We start from the raw sequence: 17,858 nt of genomic DNA, 5'->3' as shown, positions 1-17,858 counted from the left end.
CTGTCTCCCTTCATTCCACACCAAATAAACAATGACAAACACGAGCAACGCAGGTGCCTGCCCGTTTGATGATGTTATATTTTAATGACATTCCCCTTTTTATTCGCGGCTATTTTTGGCAGATAGTCTCCGCACTAGATAGTGAATGCAGGGGTGGCGGCGAGGCTTCTTCCTTTTATTAGCCTGAATTTAAAAAAGAATCCCTTGAGGGCCTAACCCATATCCACAAATATCTGCAATGGAAGAAACAGGCAGAAACAATAGGCTACGCCAGCCAAAGTCATGTAAATGTTTCTTTTTCCGGGGAAAGATGACTCGCCACCCGAGGGTCGGCAGCCTGCTGATGTTAAATTCGTCGACTCGGGGTGCTTGACCCCGAAAAATCTACTTCAGTGAATCCACCGCTCAAGTCAGACGGAAGAAAAAGCAGGCCAGCGATTGGTGCGCTGGAGAAGGAAGCCTCTGGTGCTTTCTGTGTGAAAATTAGCATGTTAAATAAATTTTAAATTGTGCTTCCAAAACTCACACTGATTTGCGGTGGTCTGTTGCTGGTCGAGTGATGATTAGGTTTAGTGTGCCGCCATTTTGCCTCAACACTTGTTATGTTGAAGGTTATTTTCTGCCTCCTCCAGCCCTCTTAGAAACCTCACATTTACTTCAGAGTTCAAGCACCTGTCTTCTCTGAGAAAGGAGAGGGGAATCCTCTGGATATTGCTGATGCATTCAACATTTAAGTTGCTCTTACTGTTTTGGCCTCAAATTTAGACCAGGGGCAGCTGAAAGAATAAATATAAACTGTAAGTCCAACTGGTGATGCAATTCACATCCATCCAGAGAAATCATTTGGGTGTGGTGGTACAGTGGTGTGAAAGAGCTTCAGTGCCAGACCAGCGCTGGATATTGTTAGAGAAAAACCAGGGCGAAGTCTTCTCTGTAATTGAAAGGTCAAGCCTCTGAAATCCAAAGTTCATTCTCACTGGACTGAAGCACAGACGCAGTGTACAGTTGGCGTTGGTGTCATGTCATGAAGCGAACATGTACGGGCCGAACTGCATCCAAAACAAAATGCCTGCCAACGGTTTCTGAGCCCAGTGTTTGGCCACACTTTTCACACTCCAAAAAATCTCCATCTTGACAAGTCATTTAGTCTATTATTGAGTCCTAAAATCGTAATCTTCTTTAAACAAGTGAAGAAATTTGGCAGTGGGGTTTGATAATTTCACTTGTTTCCACTGCAAATCAACTTGTTTCAAGAATTTTGTAGAATCAAGTGTCATTTTCTTGATAGTAGTGCAGTGATCTGCCTTGTTATGACTTGTTCCAAGACACTCCTGAAACAAGTGAAGCTGCATTGGAAACCTCAATGGAAGAATGTTTCTCTTGGTTTAAGAAAAATAAGTCTTGAAGGCTGATTATGAGACTAAATGGCTTGTTAAGATGGATGTTCTTTGCAGTGCAGTGTGTTGGACCCTAATGGTTTCAGTAGAGCTGGTGATTATACACCACTGACCCCTCTAATGGCTGAATTCCCTACTTTTAAACTCATTGTTGCTGTGGGCAGAGGAGATTTTCAGGGTTACCACTCCCCCAAGTGGCAAAAGAAAAAAAACAAAAAACATTTTCCATTAAAGTATTACCATGTTGGATGACTTTTCCTTTGGCCTGTGGCCCCATTCACTGGCTGATAAAAGCTCAGATGGCTCACTGCAGCCACCATGTGGACCGGTGAGAGACATTTCAACATCGCTGCTGTCACTTACTGTGGTTTTACAGTAAACTGCTCTACCTGTCCATGGAGTTCAGAGATGGGAGAAGGATTCCAGCAGCCGTCAGTCGGTGGATGTGTTAAATATTACATCAAAACAGCATTCTTGCAGCTAGTCTGATGCCTGCAATGCCCAGTAGGGCTTCTGGCTCATAAGATTAGAAGACTGTCACATGGATGTCTATCTTCAAATGGAGGAAGATTTGCTGAAATGCTCAAGTTTTTTCCAGACAAAACAGTAAAAATATCCCCTTTTCATCCCATTGTACATCTGAAATACTGATTTGCATTTCCCACTGTCTTTTTCTATTAAAGATCCCATATTCTACAATTCCATTTTATTTTATGTCTTGAAGTCCATGTTCATTTTCCAGCATCTCTCTGAGCCTTACCAAGAACAGGCTGTTTCTGTCACTGTGTCTCTAAGGCTCATTAATATTAACGACCCCTCTGTTCTGATTGGCTAACCGTTTCAAGAGTGAAACATGAGACACTGCAGCCCGGCAGCTACAGGTAGGGAAAACTCTCTGGTTAATAAACAATGACAACCGCTCAACCCCTTTGAAAAAAACCACTTTGTTAGTCTAGTCTAGTCTTACAAAAATAATAATGAGCGAACCTTCGTGACGCCACAAAGTTACGGAAGTCTAAACGGCTCGTTTAGAGGCTCGCTTTTCTAATATGGATAGTGTGGATTTAGTTGGTGACCATGTGTTTTAATACTTTCACCATGTTTAGATAGACCATCCAACTCCTTTATAATCAAAGAGGCAAGGGAAATCCTGTTTTACACGATATGAGACCTTCAACAAATTCATAAGAACGTGACTATATCAAGCTAAAGACTGTGTGATACTGCTTTATTCTGAATCGAAAAAAAAAAACTATATTCATAGCTTTGCTCTATGTACACAGCAATACAAGCCAAATAAAAATCACTTACAGACCACTGTTTTGTTCAAGTCAGAATTAATTTAAATGAAAGGACTCATGATGCACTTAGTAAAAGTCTGATTCTCTGAGCTTGTGTTTTAATCCAGTACTATAGGAGCCTGGGACCTTCAGCTGGCTTTCAGTCTCTTGGTTTCCACGCTGTGTGCCGCCGCCTCCTCCTGGTCTCGCTTGGCGCCTCGACCCACCTCGACCCTTCCAGATGTCTTCTGCTCGCTGTTGACTTCGGCGCGGCCTCCTTTCATGTGCCTCAGCTCCCTCCTCTCTCTTCTCTCCTCCATCTCGCCGATCTCCTCGGCGAACAGGGCTTTGAGCGCGGGAATCAGCCTGGGCAGGACCCGAAAGTCTCCGAACCGGATCTGAGAGGAGAGGAAAGAGGAGGAAAGGGTCAATAACAGACTGGTAGGAAGGTCTGGGTTTCACTCACACAGGAGTCTGATCTTCAACACCTCCATCCTCCTACGTTTTACACCTCGCATCTGAAGCGTTGCAAGGGAATACCGCTGAATGCCTGTACGCAATGTCACACCAGTGTAGAATTCAGAGAATGAACAGTATAACATATAAATAGACGACGAAAACACTGTCCAAGAACAGGGTAAAATATATATAAAGCTCATGCGTATGGTAATCCAGGCAAACATTACATGCAGTCCACAAGGTCAGTCTCCTTTTATTGTCAGAAGCTTGAGAAGCTCCAGGTGAAATATATAACAGTATAACAGCTTGACTCTGGTTTCTCACTTGGAGAGAAATCTGTCCAGTGCCAAAAACACTTTAACACTCAGCATCATGAGTTTGATCAATATTCTTCTGGATATTTATCTATGGGAGTTCGGATTCCAGTCCTGAAACTGTGGCTACAGCATCAATTTTAAAGATGAACCAGGCATCTTCAGATGGGACCTTATTTGAAATTGGCTCAGTTGAACAGCATAATGGAGAAACGATTAAACAGAGAACATGCCGTTCCCCCATGAATAATGCAGTCCCCCTCTGGACCAATCAGTAACAGGTATACAAAGGTATACGAATTTATGTTATGGGACAAGGCAAGTACAAGTAAGTCGTTCCATTTTGGCATTTGTGGTTGCAACAATAAATGCAACAATATTGGTGGATTATAATTGGAAATGATGCAGTCACCCTTTGGGCCACTAAGTAAATTAATGAAAAAGCCTCAAGGAGGAAAACAGTTTCTCATTGATGGTCCTGGAGGCAAATTTGTAGCAGATATGAATGAGAGTCTGATGCATGTGTGCATATGTGCACCAGATTTCATGTCATCCAAACTTGCGGTGTGGGAGCTATACCTGGTTGTTGACATTTTTCATTTTCAGCTGTAATTGTAGCGCCCCTCCCTTGGGCCAATCAGGGTAATTTTGAAAATGTCATAACTCGGTGGTGAGATGCATCATTTCCCCAAAGTCTCGTCAAAATCCGGTCAGCGGCGTCTGAGAGTTCAGGTGCGACTGACAGACGAACGGACGAACGAACATCACTGCATAAAGACACAAATTCAAGAGCCTCACTTACTCTCATGTGGTCAAACGATATTCCCACTCGGTCGTTGAAGTCTTCACTGAACAAAGGGATCTTGGCGTAACGCTGGCTGAAGTGGTTGAGCATGATGAACTCGGCATTCATCTTCATGCCGATACCGATGGCCTGGGAGGTTGTGCTACCAGGATGGAAAACAAGCACAGAGTCAAAGAGTTATGTTATAACACTTGCATCACGTACTAGACTGCATCCAATGGTAAAACACAAGGAAATGCAACAACAAAGTAACTTTTTGGAGTCCTGTAGCTGTATTTCTCAGGAGGGAAATTCACTTTTGATTCAATTTCAATGGGGATACTTTTTCTAAAGACAGAAAAGATGCTGGTGAAAAGGCAGATGCTCACTCTGCCTCCATACATTTTTTTTTTTTTTTTTTTTTTACAAAAATCAATGGCAATTTCTGTGTAGAATGCAGAAAATAACAATGCACTCAAAAATACCAGCAATCTCAAAACGGCAAAGAAAGTGCATCGCTTTGTCAGCAGTAGATGGAGCTTTATCTTTCCTTTTTTGAAGTAGTCAATTTTAGTCATTTGCATAAAACACCAGTAAAGCCTCAGTGAACTCCGGGAGAGTCGTTGCTGTATGATGCACTGTCATGATATTCACTCACCTGTGTCTTTTCTCTACAGCCTCCTCCTCCAGCCCGTCTTCAAGCGTGGCCTCGTGGATAAGTAAGGTTGCACTCTTTCCTTTAAAAAAAAAAAACACAGAATCGCAAAACTTGAGCCACACAAGTGCTGCACAGACGCCTCTTCCTCTTCCCACAGGAAATCAATCAGGTAGTCTGCGTGATCAAGAATTGGCACGCCCTGTTTGTCTGGTGAGCTGAGCCATCTATAATGAACAGGCATGGGATACACTCGCCGTCTCTGGGAGGCTTTGCTTGGACAGAATCCAGTCAAGCAATTTAAAAAGAGTCAACGAAGTGGGATCCCACAAGAACCATTAGAGGAGCCTGCCAGCTATGAGAGTGATCGAAAGCATTAAGAAATATCTGATAAATTATGCAGGGCAACCCAAATAGTGCAGCTGTGGTCCAGATGCTCTTATATGAATCTCATTTTGCTGTTATCCATCTCTAACCTGGATCTACCGGAGTGTGACTGACTGTACTAACCCATGTGTGCGAAGGCGTCGCAGGGCATGGTGTCACCGGAGAAGGCCAGCTTCCAGCCAGACTGGTGGGTGATGCTGCAGGCGTAAGCGTTCTTACAGTGACGCACTGAGCATGTCTGGAACTGAGAGACAGACGGAGAAGAGAACACCAAGCTGTATAACGTTTCTGAAGCCTTTAATGTTGAAGGATGTGATGCAGGGCGGGGCAATACACCGAAAATTTACCAAAACCATTTACCAATTTACCAAATTTCCTACATGGTAGGGCTGCAACTAACGATTATTTTCATTGTCGATTAATCTGTCGATTATTTTCTCGATTAATCGATTAGCTGTTCGGTCTATAAAATGTCAGAAAATGGTGAAAAATGTCGATCAGTGTTTCCCAAAGCCCAAGATGACGTCCTCAAATGTCTTGTTTTGTCCACAACCCAAAGTTATTCAGTTTACTGTCATAGAGGAGTAAAGAAACCAGAAAATATTCACATTTAAGAAGCTGGAATCAGAGAATTTTGACTTATTTTTCTTAAAAGATTACTCAAACCGATTAATCGATTATCAAAATAGTTGGCGATTAATTTAACAGTTGACAACTAATCAATTAAATCGATTAATCGTTGCAGCTCTACTACATGTTGGTCTGTTCGGTAAATACATTTGTCAAGGAGCCAACTTTGCATGAACGGTTAAAATTAATGTTGCTTCAGTTAAACAGAGTCGTGCTCTATAATGTGTATGTTTCTCATGTCGATGTTTTCAGTGTATCTGTGTTTCACCTGTATTGGCTGTGGAAACAAATCTCCTCTTTGAGGACAATAAATATCTATTCTATCTATTCTATCAGATATTCAAAGTAGGATCAGAGGTCAAGCCAGCTGGAGAAGGACAGAATAACAGTGGGTGGGTTTACCTTCAAAATAAAAGCATACTTTTTGTATTTATGACGCTAATAGTGAATGTAGTATTTCTGCACTGAGGTTAGAAAAATAAACAAATGATCATTTCATTTATCGTTATCGAGGTAAATGTGACAGTATATAGTGATATCAATGTAATCTCAGGTCATATCGCCCGGCCCTGATGTGTTCAAATAGCTACAGACCTTTTCCAGATCGTTTTTCTTCAGCAACGCTTGGATGAATGACTTCGTCTTGTACTTGGCCACTTCAGCGCCCTCACACAAAAATTTGTTAGGCACAATGCTGAAAAAACAAAATGAAAGACTCCATGAAGTGAAAAATGACTATTTTGAAATCTGAGTAGGTACTCTAAGAAGATGAGGCTGACCCAAAAAAAGCCAGCATTTTTTCCAACTCTTCCTGTAAATATTGGGGATGTTTGAGCACCAGATTAAGATCAATGCTCAACGCTCTCATTAGCTTACCGCAGGTAGGGTGATAAAATATGTTTAACTGGAATCCTTTTTCATCAGTGCTTTGTTTTTGTTGGTTACTGAGCAGATAGGACTGACACCAATGCAAAAAGCGCAACACAACCCCACTTTTCAGCTCAAAAACTCTTTTTACCTGAGCACCTGAGTTTCACCCATAGCCTGAGTACATACAGTACAATGAAATGTTTGTGTTGATGTGTTAAGAAGTCTTTGTGTCCACGTACTTGACATGGCTGAGGATCTCCTCACAGTGGTCGTGGTACTGGTTGAGCCAGGTCATGATCTGGGCCGGAGCCACCAGGTAGATGGGGGTGAACGCCTTCCCAAGAGAAGTCTAAGATCCACAAGCAGGAGACATTCAGTCAGTCACACTTAAAAGCAGGGTCCAGATACAAGGGATGTCCATACTCACAAATGGAGTAAAAAAAAAAAACTTTAAAAAGTTTAAATGAACTAAGGATACAACTTAGTAGTATTTAAAATGGAAACTTTATTTTTAACATACCAGTGCTCTTTCCCTCTGGTACAGCAACTTCAACAAACCCTTGGATAAAAAGGATGAATATCAGGATTAGTGGTTGTTCATGACAAGCTAGAAGCAGCTCACTTTCAACTGACTTTCCAGTAAATTAAAACCACAGCCAAATGTGGTTTATGTGCAGCTACTGGTATTTCCAGCTGCTTACTGTGTGGTGGTCGGCATGCATGTGTGAGATGAAGACTGTGGAGATCTTGGAGAGAGCGTCGTCCACATCGTCCCCATAGTGTCTGCACAGCTGACTGAACGTTCCCTCGCCGCAGTCCAGCAGCAATGACTGAGTCGGGCTGCAAATAAGGAACAGATCAAGTTACTAAATACAAGCTAGAGAGTAGAAATGTCCATCAATGGGCATATGAAGGTGAATACATTGTGTGTAGATCATGTATACATATTAAGGTTTACAATTTTAACTTAAATACACAGAAATTATATAATGTGATGTTAGGAAAACTGCACACAGCACGCTCATCTGGTCTGTGATGCTTTATACCAAATTAAACCAAAGAGACGAGCGAGGAAAAGATCTAATTTTGTGAGTCCTGCTTTCTCTGTTTAGGAAGTTTCAATTCATCACTTCTTGTGGGTGTAGAAGTGTCCGTCCCGACACGAGAATATAATTTGGGCAAACAGGGCGAATCTATAGCGTCTCAATTAGGCGGGACAGGATGCTCTTCTTCTGTTGCAGTCCCACTTTGTGATGATTTAGCCTGATAAATCTTGTCTAGTGCAACCATTAAGACGGCATGAAACAGAATCTTTACTTCCATGATTTGATGCGTTTCCCGTTGATACAGGATGTTGGGGTGGGGCATAACGCAGTGAGGGATCATTCAAAAGTCTAAACCAATGGGATATCAGTCAGGGAGAGAAAGGCAGTTTTTTCTGAAGGGGGGGATGCAGAGGGGCGGGACTGTTCAAAAATCTAATTTCATGGGGACTTTAATATCTTATGTATATGGGCACACCTGAAGCCCCCGTACCTGATATTGACTAAAGTGCCGCTGACGTTCCTGATCTTCATGGGAAGTGCCGATCCAGTTCCCAAGAAAACCACCTCTGGGTATTTCTCTGCTTGGCCTGCATAAGAAACACAGAATTCCATAATCGCTGAAATATGCAAATCCAAAAATCCCCCCCCAAAAAAAAGAGAGCCTGACTGAATTTACACTTTGTTCACATTAAAAGTTATTGAAGGATCGTCCACTTAAAAAGTAAGAAAAAGTTTTGTTAGGCTAAAAAAAAAAAAAAAAAAAAAAAAAAAAAAAACCTTCCAGAGCAGAACTCACCAGACAGCACTGCAGCGTCAGTGGAGCGAAACCGCTTGCACTCGTCCACCGCTTGGAGAAAGTTCGGGACCTCAGAAGCTTCTTTCACAAACTCCTCGGCATCACAAGAGGGGATGGCATCTCTAACGAATGAGACACAGAGTGAAGCACACACACCACCGCCCGCACAAACACTACCGGGGAAACAGGGGATTCTTTTCACATCTGACCTTGGCGCTCTGCTACAGTACTTGAGAGAAGCAGGGGGAAGGAGGAGAAAGAAAAAAAAACAGCCTGACACTTTTAAGAAAAAAAGAAAAGAAAGTGGCCAAGTGCAGTGGTCCATTCCAGATTGTTTTCTGTGACAAGGCAGGCCTTGGAGCTGCAGAGTAATGTTTGGTAAATTGGGGGGATTGAAGGACAAACTAACCTTTGCCACTCCATTACGGGTCTGAGCTGGAACTTCAGCAGACACTCGCCTCTGACGTTGGGGACATGCAGCGCAGCCTGAGTCTCCTGAGGAATATCACAAAAAAGAGAGTCCGTTTTTGATATTTTATCTCCTTTTTATGGACTATACCTGATTTTGTGTCCCTTTGTAAAGTCAGTCAACTCTGTTTTTAGGTAAGCCCTATAGAAACAAAGTTTCTGTGTGTCAAATATGCAGCAGTACCTGCAGCAAATATGAACAGGATACAGTAATGAAAAATATAAACAAGAATAGAGCAAATGGGTGTTGTATAAACATACAAAATGTCAATTCCAAGACTAGAAGATAGTAAGTAGAAGTGTATGAATGCAAAGTATGGGAAAGTATTCAGTATGAAATACGTTTAAAATTATAAAAATGTTATTAGTACACATGCAATATATAGCAAATTAGAAACATATGAGAAAATGAAGAAAACAATTATGTGAAATATGGGAATATATACAGGATGTGCAAATATTCACATTAACAGTTCTACTGAGGGCCATACACACAGTATGTACAAAAAAGAGTTATTAGTAAATTATTAGTGTATATATAGTATAGTATAGTATTATTAGTAAAGATTTATAGACATGCATCGTTAAAGACTATTCACCTCACCAAATATATTCATTTTACAGTTGCAGGTAATATATGTAAATATGTTGTTGTTAAAGAGATAAGCTCAGTATTCCCACTGTTGCCCCAATGTAAAGTTCCATGACTTTTCCATGTGTTTCCAACACGTAGTTGGAGCGCTTCCATGACCTAAAAATTTTCTTTGTTCCTGGTTTGTGAATGTTTTCTAAAGGAGTGAGCAGTCTGGTTTCCACTACAGTTGGTCTGAAAACCATCTAGTGCAATGAATGAGTGAAACAAGTTGTGAAATACATTCTGGTATATTCCTGTAAAGTGACACATTTGCCAAATTCCCTGATATTCCCTGACTTCCCTGGAAAATGTATCAAATTCCCTGACTTTCCCTGTCTGGACTACACCTCTCTAACTTCCATGATATTCCAGTGGGAACCTGTGAGCTGAAATCAGTTTGTTAAAGAGCCTTTTGGTAGGACACGCCCCCATCAGTGTGTGCTGGACAGATTATGTCTCACGGCTGCTGTTACCTTTGTTTTATAAAGCTTGAGTGGTGGGAAGATCTCCGGGTGAATCATGTTCAGCTGAGCTTGAATCTTGTGGCTCCTGATGTTGTGGACCGCACACACCTGTTCGTTGAGGATCAGATGCTCCGTTGTGGACGGAAACCTGCAGAAACACACAAGATGACTCTCAGCATCAATAAGTGAAACTGTAGATCTACGAAATGAGGAGCCTCTCAGGAGGAGTCTGTGGTTAAAAAAAGAGTGAACACATACCTCTCCATCCACTCTCTGTACTGATCCGTTTTCAGGACGGACTCTGGAGTCATGTGGACCACTAAGGCAGCAGGCTCCTCCGCCCCTCCAGTTTGGTGCCTGAAGCAAGGTTATTATCATTAATGAAAACTAACGAAGTAACGAAAACTAGGTGTGAAATAAAAATAAACGATAACTAACTGAAACTGTATTGTGTGTTTACAAAACTAACAAAAATAAACTAAAATTATAGAGAAAATGTCTTTAGTTTTCGTCTTTGCCAATTTATTTCATACATAAGCCTAGTATTTAGAATTTTTGAACCTCGCCCCTGACAAACACCCCATATTACAGAAAAAGACTAAAACTAACACTGAAACTAATAAAAACATAACTAAAACTAAGCATGTTCAAAAAATAAAAACTAAACTAAACTAGCAAACCCACTTTAAGAACGAATTAAACCGAAACTGAAATTGAAAACAAAAAGTCAAAACCAAATAAAAATAAAAACGAATGAAAAATGCAAAACTATAATAACCTTGGCCTGAAGACGATGAAACACCGTCCATCAGCAGCCCAACTCAATTAAACAAGCAAATACTTTTACATACACTGGCCATTAAACGTTTGGGGACACCTAGCATTGAAAATGTTTAATAAATAAACATGTTTTTGTGTCAGTTTGCAATAACTTAACCCCATTAAAGACTAACAAAAAACCAAAATCATACATGCAAATATTTGTGATGATAACACTGAAACAATTAAACTATACGTTCATCAAAAAATCTTCCTTAGCAGCTGAACTGCTGCTCACACTTTCTTCATGTGAACAGCCTGTTTTCCCAGGCTTTCCTCAGAGACGCTCTGCCATCAAAAACCTTCTCTTCACACCAAAGAGACACTTTGATGAACATGAAGCTGAGTGTTGAAGAAATATATCCAAAGTATTAGTAAATATCTATTTTATGTTAACAAAAGCATTGCAGGCATTTTTTTCCCTTACTTCTTAATTGAAAAATAACAGAGAAAAATCAAATAGTACTTTTAGAACATTTACAAAAGGCAAGGTGTCCCCAAACTTTTGACAGGCACGTTTCAGTTTAGTTCAGTTACAGGAGAAAGAAACCGGATTAAAAGCAGTACAGCATGTCTAGTTTCATAAGAAGTAGGAGCACGTCTGGTCGAGCTCATCGGGACGCTACCTGCCTAGCTGCTGATTGGAGCAAACGGCTTCGACGAAGTCCTCAGAGGGACATTCGACGACGATGAAGACGGGTCCTGGGTCGGTCGGAGTACAAACCTCCTCAGGCCGGATCTGCAGGACATCAGGAATGACGATGTCAGACGACAACGGAGAATTTGAAAGACACTAAAACACTGTGGAGCTGCATCCTCTTTAGGTTACCTCTTTCCCTTCGTACACGACACTTCTCCCATCCTTCAGAGCTGCAATGAGCGGACCGATCGCTGCCGTGCCACTGTGGGGGGGGAAAAAAGTTTTACAATTAAGTTCTACAAGGCAAAAACAATTTATGGTACATTGTAAAATGAAGGTTCGACCGATATGGGTTTTTTAAGGCAGACACAGAGGCAGATGCAGATATTTTTGCATTCAATCTACCGGTAGCTGATATTTTGTGACAATATTCACTTAACATCTTTACATTTGACCATTTTCATGCCAAAAAAATAACAAGTAACAATTATTAACAAAAGTAATAATTCACCGTTTCCCACAGAATTGTATTCTCGACAGGGTGGAAAAGCGTAGTATTGATCAATTATACCGGAAATATGTAAATGTTTCATCAAACTGCATCATGTCCATCATATCAGAGGTGGACAACACTGACTGGACCATATCTGATTTTCAATATAAGGCTTAAAACACTCTAATCCACTTACACAGGCAATCCGCGCTCCTTGGCTTCAGCAACTAAGAAGTTTCCTTTCTTAGGGTGAAGCTGCAAAAGAGTTGGATAAGAAGAGGATAAGAAGAGCATCAGAGAGAGAGAGTTCTTACATGAGTAAATCACATATAGGGTGTTGACATTTTTAAGATGACCTACCTTGCATATGAAGGCAACCACCAAAGAGGCATCTCTTGCTGATTTTGGTATTCCACCTGCAATATATTTCAGACAAACAATTCTAAAACTGCTTTTCATGTGCACAAGCTGCTTTACTGTGCGGTGCCCGTGTTAATGAGCTGTATACAAGCAAGATGTCAAAAACGAATTCTCTAAATTATAAGAATAATAATATAACATATAATCTGCATCTACATAATCTACAGTTTGTTTTATCTGGTTGTTTTGTTGTTTATTTTGTATTTTTATTCTCTATTCTTTCTACAGAAGAGGATTAGGGCCACATGTGACACATTTATTTGAGTTCTGATTAGTCAGAAGTCAGAATTCTGACTTTAAACTAATTAGAGCTGCAACGATTAATCGATTAATTGATTAGTTGTCAACTATTAAATTAATCGCCAACTATTTTGATAATCGATTAATCGGTTTGAGTAATTTTCTAAGAAAAATAAGTCAAAATTCTCTGATTCCAGCTTCTTAAATGTGAATATTTTCTGGTTTCTTTACTCCTCTATGACAGTAAACTGAATATCTTTGGGTTGTGGACAAAACAAGACATTTGAGGACGTCATCGTGGGCTTTGGGAAACACTGATGGACATTTTTCACCATTTTCTGACATTTTATAGACCAAGCAACTAATCAACAACAATGAAAATAATCGTTAGTTGCAGCCCTAAAACTAAGAACTCAAATTTTTCACATGTGGCCCTAATCCTCCTCTCTATCTTTCTGTGTTAATAATAATAAAAATAAAAACAGAATCTGGTGTCTATCAGCCTGAAGCTCCTGTAGTGTGTCCCCAGTTTTCACCTGGACTGCGTGGCCGCTCTCTGCTGTTGTTAGTGTGCCCCTCCTCTTTGTCCTGGGGGCTCCACAGGTCTGTCCTGTGGGACGAGGGGCTTCTGGACGGGCTGCTCCCCCCCGCCCGGGGGGACAGCTTTCTGCCGTCGCCCCTCAACTGGGCTACAGAGCGCCGACAGAGAAACAAGAGTCAGGTGACAAGCAAGAGACTTTCAGAAGGATATAATCATTCAGATATAATGTAAGTGAATATGCAAGGCGGGAAAGATGAGAGAAAATGGCCAAGTATGTTTGAACTTACCAAATATTGGCACTTGATAAACCGCCATTGTGTCATCTGCATAAGTCTCTTCGGTGTATGGTCGAACCGCTAGGAGTGTATGATAGGCACAGTAAATATCACAAAGCGAGATCTACCAAATACACAAAATAATGCACTTATCTATGCCATTTCTGCAATTACAAATTCAACATACACAGCTTGATGTCTTCCAGTGGTCCAGAAAACACCTTGATGGCATTTAAGTAGTTCTCCTTTAATGAAACAGGCAGACCAGAAGAGAGAGAGAGAGACAGTAGATTTAAAGTGAGTGCAAATTACATTGAAAACCTATTTCAGACATGTGTGGTTCACCGCCTCACCAGGTTTGGCGGTCCAGAAAGGACACACTCAGGAACGCCGGTGTCCTTCAGGGTTAAAATCATCCCTGCAGTAGAAACCACAGATCTGGATGAGTTACAGTGGAAACATTTTTACCATGAATCTCTAATAACGAATAAAGAGAAAACAGGTGCCCATAACAAGCCAGTAGTTAAAGGAATACATCAACTTTTTGTGAGATTGGCCCATTGGTCAACTTACCCGTTACATGATGAGAACATAGACGCCAACATCATCCATGTGTCCCTGGTAGATCGTTGGCTCCGGTGCTCCATGCTAACACTTTAGTATAAACTATGTTGAGTGACAGTGCGCTACTAGCATTATCTCAAAAGTGAGAAAATGAGAGCTTGTGGCAGCTCTAAAGCTAAATGGTATATGCAGATAAGCTTGGCAGTTATGTGTCGGCTTATGATAAAATGTGCATTAAATATGATACAAAAATAACATACCGTTTTGAACTACCAGGGACTACTTTCCCTGTTTCCATAAGAAGTGAAGGTGGTGGATGATAGGAGACTGTGTGCAGTCAAAAAAATGCAGTTAAAAATCACTGCACAGCGGATGAATACAGGGTTGCTCACCTGAAATAGTTCCAAAAATAAACCTGGCTACATCATCTATACTGAGTTAATGATATTTCATTTTTTAAATTTATGAATCTACAGACCTTATAATGAAAACAACTTAGGGCTGGGCGATATGGTTGAAATCAATATCATGATAATCATAAGGATTTTTCTTGATATCAATATATATCACGATATGGTTCATGTATGCAAAATCATGTTAAATAATCAAATTAATGTTCATCTCATTGAATCAAATGGTGATGTTAGGTGTGATGTCAAACAAAACAGAAATATTCAAATAATTTTCCTACCATACTTCATTTTATGAGTTTTTAAGTAAAATTTGCTTGTCATCATCAATTTAGACAGCAGAAATGTGTGTCACGATATCAAAATATCTTCATATCATCACGATATGATTCCACTGAAAGATGATAAACGATAATATTGATTATCGCCCAGCCCTAAAACAACTAACCGCTTTTTATTTCTAAACAGTCAGTCTTCTTACTTTAGATGATGCTAGTGGCCTCCTATCACTCAACATAGTTCTAAAGTGTTAGCATGGAGCACTGGACTGTACACACATGGATGATTTTGGTGTCTATATATTCTCATCACTTAACTGATGAGCTGACCACCGGGCCAGCCTCCTCCTCTTGGTGTATTCCTCTAAACAAAACTCTCAGGTCATTTTTGTTCAGTGTCATACGGACGCGGCGGACCTGACAAACCCCCGACGTTCTCCCAGCTCACTCTGGTGAGGAAGATGTTGTCCAGGCGAGCAGCTTTCAGCCTGTCAGGAGAAAATACACACATCAGCTCTCTGTTCTGTTGTACATCAGTGCGAAGGAGATGATGATAATGCGTGTGTGTGTGTGTGTGTGTGTGTGTGTGTGTGTGTGTGTGTCACTGTGGACAAAGCAGCTTACTTGTGTTCCTGCATGAGTCTCTGCGTTCCTTCGCCACAGTTGAACAGGTACCTGAAGGAAGGATTTGGTTCAAGCAGTGTTGTAGTGGGGAATAAAAAGGTGAGTAAACTATTTGGCCTCGAGTCAGCGATCATCATTAGGCAAATGACAACCAATATGCACAAAAATCAATTCTATTTTCAGAAAAGCGTCAAGTTACGCCTTTTTCCTCCTTAAAAGACTGTAACTTCACGCAGCAGTTCGATACTGTTCACAATGATGTATATTATGAATTAGGGATGGGCCGATACATCGAAATTCAATATATCACAACACAAAAATGTGACAGTAAGTATCACAGGGCAGAAAAATGCATTGTGATTAGGGCCGGGCGATATGGACCAAAAATCATATCTCGGTATTTTTAGGCTGAATGGCGAAACACGATATATATCTCTGTATTTTCTACAAAATGGGCTAAATGTTCAGTTGTAAGTAGGGCTGGGCGATATGGACAAAATCAAATATCACAATATTTTTCACCAAATACCTTGATATTGTAGGGATGACTATTGGTACTTTCACAAAATATTTACACAATGAGATTTTTGATAAATAATCATCAGTAATGTGGATATAATGACTAAGTGGGTAAAGGCAAATAATAGAACAGCTAGAACAGTCTGGTAAGTTCAGAAAATGACATCACTTTACTGTAATGCAGCCTTTAAAACCAGGAAAAGACACTTATGCCATATCACGATATTACGATATCCAAAATCTAAGACGATATCTAGTCTCATATCACGATATCGATATAATATCAATATATTGCCCAGCCCTAATTATGACATTAGCTACATTTCATTCTGCTGTAGTAATCACAAATGAGACGGATTGACCATCACAATTTCACAAGCTCTTTGTCTAAATTATATTATTTTCACTTTGTAATGACATTTTTTAAATTGTTGTTTACATTTTAGCGAGCCAATGCCATCCCTAGAAAGATTTGTGGCTCAGAAATAAACATAAATCTGCACAGTCATGCTTTGTCATTGAACTTTCATTCATTACATCTTATCGTGGTTGTATCTAATCGTGAACCCCACGTCGCATATCAAATCGTATCGTGAGATAAGCATATCATCCCATCCCTAAAAAAAAAGGTGGGTAAACTGATTACAGGTGTGTTTCAAAGTAAAAGTTCTGAGCTATTTCACTATGTTTCTGTAGTGTGTGTGTGTGTCCACCCTGCGTGTTTTTACCTGTTGTACTCGGAGAAAACATAAAGTGATGCAGCATTGTCCCTGCTCCCGGCACCGACCACCTGCAGGTACACGGTGGACGGCCCGTGCACTTCGAGACGTTTCTGTCTATTCTCTTTAGCTTTCACGCGCCGCAGCGGCTCCTTCTGCTTGGCTTTCTTTGCGCCCAGCGGATTCCTCTCCGTGGTAGTCGCCATTGTCCGGAAAAACTGGAAAACAGTCCGGTGAAAGCGAGAATCACAGCATGCGACTGCTGGAGGACGAGCAGCGAATGTGCCTTTCACAAACAGCAATGCAAAGGATTTCAGCCTCAGATGAACCGTATTCATAATAAACATCCAGCGTAATAAAATAAATAAATAAACCAACGCGGGCAAATCACATGCAAAAGCACTCAATATTTTTTTGGACTGACATTGCCACACACTTTTCTAAAAAAGGCATTAATTACCTAATGGTAGATACACATCCAGTGCTTTAGAGGTTGACACATGTGACATTTAATTCCGGCATCTAATGATGACGTAATGAAGATCTTATCGCTCATTGGTGCGGAGAATCACGTGGCAAGTCTGCGAACCAATCACAGTGGTTCCTTGAGATAAGTAGGCGGGGAGAGAATTTGTTCCAGCGTCAGCGTCTAGGATAAACAGACTACTACAAAATAAAAGCCCTGGTTGCCATTTCAAATGTCTGAGTTTCATCAGCTAACTCTGTTATCTTAGAAAATATGCTACAACCACAACTTCTCTCCACAGAAAACATATCTTTGGAACAATGCTGACGTTGTTGTTAGAAACAAGTCGCTTTTCTTACGAAAATGGCACCAAAGAGGCATAAATAAATTGATATATTTGATGAATCAGGCAATTTACATGACTATGAGCGATTTATGTACATACAGTTTCCCTATCCATTATAAAGAATTACATTCTGTTATAAAAGCCATACCTTCTGGTTTAATACAAAGTATGAAATGTCATCAGAATTATGGAAAGAATAATAATATACAAAAGATTCTTCAGGTTGTGTGGAATTAACAGGGAATAAGTATTTACCATCTTCATATTTGTATTTATTCATTTATTTATTTATTTTGTTTCAGCTTCTTTGCAATATCTTA

The 17,858-nt window shown here is 40.4% G+C and overlaps 1 protein-coding gene across 4 annotated transcripts; it reads right to left on the bottom strand.

Moving 5' to 3' along the window:
- Positions 1-2,616: 2,616 nt before the first annotated feature.
- elac2 (elaC ribonuclease Z 2) lies at positions 2,617-17,233 on the bottom strand. Of its 4 annotated transcripts, XM_071528608.1 has the most exons (25): positions 17,187-17,233; positions 16,736-16,944; positions 15,489-15,539; positions 15,282-15,352; positions 13,966-14,030; positions 13,800-13,857; positions 13,625-13,693; positions 13,333-13,485; positions 12,497-12,552; positions 12,333-12,391; positions 11,833-11,905; positions 11,630-11,742; positions 10,443-10,541; positions 10,194-10,332; positions 9,028-9,113; positions 8,619-8,740; positions 8,313-8,409; positions 7,478-7,616; positions 7,297-7,335; positions 7,016-7,125; positions 6,501-6,600; positions 5,400-5,520; positions 4,893-4,971; positions 4,253-4,397; positions 2,617-3,075 (listed from the first exon to the last, which is right to left on the bottom strand). In XM_071528608.1, the coding sequence occupies exons 2-25, from the start codon at positions 16,930-16,932 to the stop codon at positions 2,827-2,829; spliced, it is 2,490 nt and encodes an 829-aa protein (XP_071384709.1). In that variant the 5' UTR covers positions 16,933-16,944; positions 17,187-17,233; the 3' UTR covers positions 2,617-2,826. The 4 variants fall into 4 exon arrangements, with proteins under 4 accessions (XP_071384709.1, XP_071384707.1, XP_071384708.1 ...); XM_071528606.1 differs by having other exon boundaries at positions 16,736-17,215; XM_071528607.1 differs by having other exon boundaries at positions 9,028-9,110; positions 16,736-17,215.
- Positions 17,234-17,858: the final 625 nt, after the last annotated feature.

The sequence above is a fragment of the Centroberyx affinis genome, unplaced genomic scaffold (assembly GCF_046629955.1).
Source record: "Centroberyx affinis isolate AG114_WGS23_722 - 3 ecotype Tasmania unplaced genomic scaffold, CSIRO-AGI_Caff_v1 ptg001691l_1, whole genome shotgun sequence".
Classification (NCBI taxonomy): domain Eukaryota; kingdom Metazoa; phylum Chordata; class Actinopteri; order Beryciformes; family Berycidae; genus Centroberyx; species Centroberyx affinis.
This window is presented reverse-complemented; position numbering and strand designations above follow the sequence as displayed.

Bases quoted from the DNA above. Each gene is read 5' to 3' on its own strand.
- elac2 (XM_071528606.1), bottom strand. From the start codon at position 17,073: ATGTTTATTATGAATACGGTTCATCTGAGGCTGAAATCCTTTGCATTG. The intron at 7,336-7,477 runs GTAAGCAGCTGG...TTTTTATCCAAG, and splicing joins TGCATGCCGACCACCACACA to GGTTTGTTGAAGTTGCTGTA. The intron at 3,076-4,252 runs GTAAGTGAGGCT...CTCTCCTCTCAG, and splicing joins TATCGTTTGACCACATGAGA to ATCCGGTTCGGAGACTTTCG.